Source organism: Nannospalax galili, unplaced genomic scaffold (genome assembly GCF_000622305.1).
Source record: "Nannospalax galili isolate Female #2095 unplaced genomic scaffold, S.galili_v1.0 scaffold7, whole genome shotgun sequence".
Classification (NCBI taxonomy): Eukaryota; Metazoa; Chordata; class Mammalia; order Rodentia; family Spalacidae; genus Nannospalax; species Nannospalax galili.
In genome coordinates this window covers 323,778-330,481 of record NW_008359081.1, presented here as the reverse complement: position 1 = coordinate 330,481, position 6,704 = coordinate 323,778, and the positions used below count along the sequence as shown (strand labels likewise).

Sequence of the window (6,704 nt, the reverse complement as noted above, 5' to 3'; positions counted from 1 at the left end):
TTGCTTAGTTTCTTTCCTTTCTTTCCTTCTTATGGGCCTCACTCAGTTTTCCTCCTTCCCACTCTCCCTTTCTCTCTTTCTCTCTTTCTCTCTCTCTCTCTCTCTCTCTCTCTCTCTCTCTCTCTCTCTCTCTCTCCTCTTTTGTAGTACTAGGGATGGAACCTAGCAGCAAATGCCAGGCCGCTGTTCTACCACTAGGCTACACCCCCAAAAGAACTGTTGCTAGAAAAAAGGATTAGAAACAATGCTTACGCCAAATAATTAAATCAAAGAGTAGTTTATTAAAAAAGAATCAAAACAGAAACTCTAAGTACCAGTGTGTACATTGTACACATTTAAATGACTCACAAGAATGAAGTTTTTTCATATATAGTAAGATCATACCACCTTGTTGTTTATCAAAAGATGTTCAAGAATTCTGCCTCCAAACTGCATATATGATTGCCATATTAAACAGACCGCATTTCAAACATGCAACAACGCCACTGGTAATAAAGCTTTGGAATGGGTGCTCATTCTATTATTTTACTACAAACAGGATAGAAAGCAAGGTAAGTTGAGAATTCTTCTAAAATAGAATGGAGGTTGTCATGTCTACACCAGCACTCCTCACTCCTCTGCTGCCATTTTGAGCAAGTACTCTTTGTCAATCTTGAAGAGCCTCCACCCCTCTTCACTGGATAGATCAGAAGCACCTCTTCTTTTATAGAAGTTGATAGATGGTTCGTTCCATTCTGCTACCAAGAAGTGCATACTGCTGCAGCGACACTTCATGGCCACCTGTTAGAAGGGAGAGAACACACGGGCTCAGAGACACGTCTCAAGCTTGCCAAGACCCAGTTTTGATTCAGTCATTACAGTAGCCCAGTCATCCCTAGAAATTCAAAAGCCCAATTCTAGGACAACCAGGTGTGGTGGTTCACAGCTGTAATCCCAGCACTCGGGAAGCTGAGGCAGGAAGACTGCCAAGATTTTGAGGCCAGCCAGGAATATATAGTGAATTCCAGTGGAGATATGGGACATACCTGGCTTAGGTTCTTCAAAATTTCTGATCCTATACCAAAGCCTAAAAGAAAGAAATACAATTTAACTTAATAAATCACTTTAAAGACATAACTCTGATTTCTCTTTAGACCATCTCCAATCCCAAACTCAACTATACCTCTGTAATCACTCATCACGAAGAAGTCTTCAAGATACAGTAACTTGCCAATCCATGGGTCATAGGTAAAATAGTACATGGCAAAACCAACAATGCTGTGTCCTGTAATAAGAGCATCCCATGAGACGCAGAGGATAAACACAATCCATTCAAGCTGCAGCGGCAGAATCAGAAGCCTTAAAATCAGATTTTAAGAAAATATACATGCAAGTATCATGGAAACAAGTAGCCGTGAGCAGGGCTGCCTCCTGTTGTTTATGCTAAGACAGCCTCCTGTCGTTTATGCTAGTACAGTCCAGGTCAGTGATGGACGAGCTTTCTGTTCTCAGACATGTATTTGCCAAAAGCACACGTTAGAGCTAGCTGAAGCCAGGCTACAACTGTGAACTAGCTACTCTGCAGTCTGCCAGATCTCACATTCAGGAAGTGAGAATGCTTTCATTATTTGCCAGAGCGAAACTGCCATGGTCTTAAACTAAACACACACATAATTCACATCCTCATGATATACCGGTCTGTGGACTTGGCAAAAAGTCAGGTTTACACGGCAGTTCAGAAGAGCCAATATTTGTAGTTTACCAATTCTTGCTTCCTTAAGGTCCGAACAATCAGGCCAAAAGCACAATGTTTAATTTCAGAACTTGCCTTCCCATTTATACAATTTTTCAATTTGCGTTCCCCAGTTTTTAAGCCAGAAGCAGCAGCAGTGACCAGAAACTGGTATTATGTAAAATACACATACTTCTAAAAACACCTCATCCTTTATATGTTCCGATTATTTCTTCTTGCTTACAGAACAGACATCAGAAGAAAACTTAAGCACCCACCCGAACAACTTCCCCTTTTAGCTGTCTTCTGACCAGTCAACAGGGGCCAGCAAAAAAAAAAAAAAAAAAGGGCATTTGACTGTTTCATAAGGAGTGTCTATACAATTCCAAATGTCCAAATGAAGGCAAAGGTTTCAAATTAAACTTTCTAGCCATTTTTTATTTCTTTGCAAACAGACAGGAAGCGAGTATAATAGTTTCTGATCTACCGTGTTTTAAGTGTGTGATAATAGGACCTTACCTCATTTATCATGATCATCTACTTTATTGTGTAAAGGATCTTTTAGTTACCTCCCCGCCCATCCATGTACACGGAAGGGCCATGTACATGGCGAAGCTAGAGACTGTAACCTGAAGATTGGGACAAATTAAAGAAAAAAATGTGATTTAACACAATTACAAAAAAGGTTAGGTTAGGGTCAAACAAGAACCATTTTATGAAACTGAATTACAACAAATGACATTATACCTTAATTTTTCAAGGTCTCTACAGCTCTCTGATACTTACTTAAACAGCTTCTAACCCGCCCTGTTATAAAGTGCAGTACATTAATTTTTTTCCTCAGTAATTTGAACACTGGCTGGCTGTTATTTCCGGCCAGCTTCTCAGTTAAGTAACTTCAGCCCATGTAGTCAAGGGTTTTACACAACACTCTGTCTCTCTGGCTTCTGGACAGGGAGAGGGGGTTACCTTCCGGAGTCCAGTGTTCTTTGGGCACTTCGGCAACCAGGCAGTGGTAGAACGGGTGCTCTCCAAAACCATCCTCTAGAAGATCTGCAAGAAGGAGTAGACAGAGACAGTGTCGGCCTGGGAGGGTGCCAGGTACCGATCGTCTGTCCCCTACCCCCACCACTGCTACGTTACCTTTCTCAGTTAATATGACTTGGTCTTCCATGTATTCATATTTAGCCAGTTCCTGGGGGCGGCACACATAAAAGAGAGAAGAAAGGACGGTAAGACTCTCGTCTAGCCCCGCCCGTTCGCAGGGAGGGAATGGGGCCAGGCAGGGTCGGACGGTGAGAATTCAGCCTGGCGCAGCCCTGGTCAACTCGGATTGGGAGTGGCAGGCTGAAAAAAGAGGGTACGGGGCTGGGCAGCAGCTCAGACCCGACGTTGTGGACCTCCTGGGGAACAGAGCCGCTCCCCCGCTCCGCCCCGGGCTGCGCTCGGCCTTTTCTCTACCTTGATCAGCCGCAGGATGTCACAGCAGTCGGCGGCAGTGGCCGGACGAATCACGAATTTAGCCATTTTCGTCTTTTGCTTTTCTTCCCTTTGCGCACCAGGCCCCTGTACTTGAACAGCAGGAGGAGGTGGTTCCTCATTCGTCTCCCGGGAGCGTCTTCTTCTCAGTCAGGCTGGCACCATGACCCGGCGAACCTCGGCAAATGTCGGAAACCCTTTGTGCACTCTTCTACTGGGTGCTGCGCGGCTCCGCGGAGGCGAGATGCAGCTTTTAAATCTGGAGGAGCCCCGCCCCGACCGTGAGATGGAAACATTTTGACCAACGAGGCCGCGAGCGCACCGCCCTCTTTTCCAGGCAGGGGGGGGGGGGGCGGAGAGCAGTGGAGGGCGAGATACGCGGTGGCGCTTTCTAGCGGCGCTCGCCCTCTAGTGGCGCCTTGCGGAACCTTTCCAGAAACCCTAGCTGCTTGCCTGCATGCCCCCTAGTAACCTTTGTAAAGGGAAAATGAGGATTCCCTCCCTGACCCTGACCAGAGCCTTTTCTGAGAAAAGCAAATTCAGGAAACCTAGCTTTAGGCGATGAAGGGTTAGAACAGCTATTCTCAAGTGTCGTCCGGAGGTGTCATTTGTCTTTTTCTCACTGTTTGGAATTTTCCACAGGCAATTCATTCATATGTGATGATCTCATTGAAATGATGGCTAAAGGAATGTGTGCTTGCATCTTCTTGTTTTCTAGATTTTCTAAGGTCAGCTCTTAGGATTCCTCAATTTACTTCCTTTGTACTTGTAATCATTAGAGTTAAAAATATCTTCTTTTTTTGACTTTTCCCCCTTCCTTCTTAAATCTCTGTTCATCCTTATAGAAACACTTTCCTCCTGACTGAGGAAACTTCACAGTTTCCTTTAGTGAAGCTCTGAGTTTGTAAAACATTCTCAGTTTTTCTTATGTGAGTATATCATCTTAGATTGTTTTTTTCCTTTAACTTTTTGGATTTATTTTTATTATTTATTTTTTAATTTGTATGAGTGTTTTGTCTGCCATGTGTTTAAGTGCACCACACCTATTCAGTGCCCACAAAGGCCACAAAAGTGTGTGGGATCCCCTGGAACTTGAGTTACTGATAGTTGTTAGCCTCCATGTGGGTGCTGGGAACTGAACCTGTGTCATCTGTAAGAGCAGCCAGTGCTCTTAACCACTGAACCATCTCTTAAATTTTTGAAGGATTTATTTAATTGCTTATAGATTTTGAGGTTTGGAGATATAGTATTAAACTTAAGCCAGGTATGGAGACACAAGCCTGTAATCCCAGTACTTAGGAGAATGAGGCAGGGGGATCTCAAGTTCAAGGCCAGCCTGAACTGCATAGGGAGTCCGGGTCTCAAAAAACTAAGCTAGGGCCTGGTGTAGTGGCTCACACCTTTAATTGCAGCACTCAGGAAGCAGAGACAGGCCGGATCTCTGTGAGTTTGAGGCCAGGCTGGTCTACACAGAGAGTTCCAGGCAAGCTAGAGCAGCTACATAGTGAGACCCGGTCCCAAAAAACCACCCCCAAACTAAACAACAAAGAAACAAAGTCCCAAATTAAACCAGGGCTGGGGAGATGACTTAGTGGTTAAGAGCTTTTGATGGTTTTTTCAGAAGATCAAAGTTTGGTTCCCAGCACTCACATCATTGCTGCCTTTAACTCCAGCTCCAGGGAATCCAACCCCTTCTTCTAGCCTCTAGGGGCGTTTTCATCTTTCAGCACACTGATAAATGAAAGTCTCCTGACTTCTTTTGTTTCCTTTAACTTTTTATTTTGAAATTATTGTAAGCTTAAGAGGATGTGTTTTAGTCACTGCTCCAGTGACTAAAAGAATCTTCGGCTGTGTCATGTCTTCTAGATTTTTCAAAGTAAGCTCTTTGGATTTATGAAGTTCTTTTATTAAATTTTTTTTAAAAAATTGTTATTTTTATTTTATGTGTATGCATGTATTGCTTGCATGCAGGTAAGTGCACCCATGCAGCGCAGTGCCCGTGGAGGACAGAAGAGGCTGTAGGATCCCCTGGAACTAGAGTTACGGACAGTTGTTAGTTGCCATGTGGGTGCTGGGATGTGAAACCAGTTCTTCTGCAAGAACAGTCAGTGTTCTTAACCGCTGAGCCATCTCTCCAGCCAGGATTTATGGGGTTTTAAATGTCCTGAGATTAAACTCTTTGGGAACAATTGGGTCAGCATATTCCTGGATTCCTTTGGAACAAGTATTCAAGTCTCCGAGGAATGGCTTTTGTTTCACAAGTAACTTTCCCAGACAGACCCTGTTGAGGGCTCTGCTTCCATGGCCCTGCCTGGATTCCACAGTGAAAGGATGTTTTTGGTGTGAGAAAATGCATAAAAGGGGTCTACATCATCCGTAGTCTGTACTGTGAGCAATTGGACTATTGCCACCTGACCACTACTAACATTTAAAAATTAACTCTGCCTTTACTAACAACAATATCCTGTATGTAGAAATGAAAGCAAAAAAGCATTTTCAGTCACCCCTCCCACTCTCTTGGGACTCAATTCATAGTGAGTCACTGGGAGAGCTTATGCAACAAAGAGCTTTAAAAATAGCACTGATTCTCACCTACCTGAGTTCCTGCTGGTGGTGGCTTCCTTGACACCATGGGCTCCACCCCATGGACAAGGACGCTTATTTGCTTCTGTTTAGAATATTAGAGCACTTATGAGAGTTTGTCACACGTTTACTGATAATGTACTGATAGCAGTACATAAGACTTCTATGACTAAGCACCAAGAATAGCTTCCCGTTGAAGCAAAACCAAAGGCATTTTCTATTTAGATTGCTTAGGTTTTTAGAATAGTGACTGAACTTAGCATTTGATAAACTTTTATTTGGTTAATGAGTCAACAGTTCAACAAGTACTTATTGAATCTTAGATTAGGTACTTGGGGCTTATAAAGGATCACCGAGTGTTACAACAAGCCCTCAAGGTGTGCAGTTTACTTTTAGAGATTTGACTGTAGTTCTCTACAATAGATTTGAATCTTTGTGAGAAAGAGAATTCCTGTCACTGAAGAAGACAGAAGCATCATGGAAGAAAAGTAGCCAAGGCAATGCTTTGTGTTCCTTGTGTCATTTGATTCTTGCAACTGTCTTGAAACAGATCATGTTCACTCCATTTTTACAGTTGAGAAAACCTGAAGTTCACAGAGGCTACAAAATTGCCTTTAACCCCAGCACTTGGGAGGCAGAGGCAAGCGGATCTGTGTGAGTTCAAGGCCAGCCTGGTCTACATAGTGAGTTCCAGGACAGCTGGGGCTACAGGGAGACCCTGTCTCAAAAAGTCCAAAGAAAAAGAAAAAGAAAAAAATCAAAATTGTCGAAGCTAGGAAGGGGCAGAGCTGCGAATGCTTTAGACACAAGGCCAGCTTTATTGGTCCAAGAGCCATTGCTCTCCACCACAAATACTTTTTACTTCGAGGGCCCATAAAGGTCAATACCCTCAAGGCTCTTTATGGTATCACTTGTGGACCATGCCACCAAA

The 6,704-nt window shown here is 43.5% G+C and overlaps 1 protein-coding gene across 2 annotated transcripts; it reads right to left on the bottom strand.

The window, feature by feature from the left end:
• Positions 1 to 261: 261 nt before the first annotated feature.
• Sat1 (spermidine/spermine N1-acetyltransferase 1) lies at positions 262 to 3,471 on the bottom strand. Of its 2 annotated transcripts, XM_008822709.3 has the most exons (7): positions 3,173 to 3,463; positions 2,855 to 2,906; positions 2,681 to 2,764; positions 2,231 to 2,340; positions 1,163 to 1,264; positions 1,026 to 1,066; positions 262 to 780 (listed from the first exon to the last, which is right to left on the bottom strand). In XM_008822709.3, exons 5-7 carry the CDS (start codon positions 1,239 to 1,241, stop codon positions 610 to 612), a joined length of 291 nt encoding a protein of 96 aa, XP_008820931.1. In that variant the 5' UTR covers positions 1,242 to 1,264; positions 2,231 to 2,340; positions 2,681 to 2,764; positions 2,855 to 2,906; positions 3,173 to 3,463; the 3' UTR covers positions 262 to 609. The 2 variants fall into 2 exon arrangements, with proteins under 2 accessions (XP_008820931.1, XP_008820930.1); XM_008822708.3 differs by lacking the exon at positions 2,231 to 2,340 and having other exon boundaries at positions 3,173 to 3,471.
• Positions 3,472 to 6,704: the final 3,233 nt, after the last annotated feature.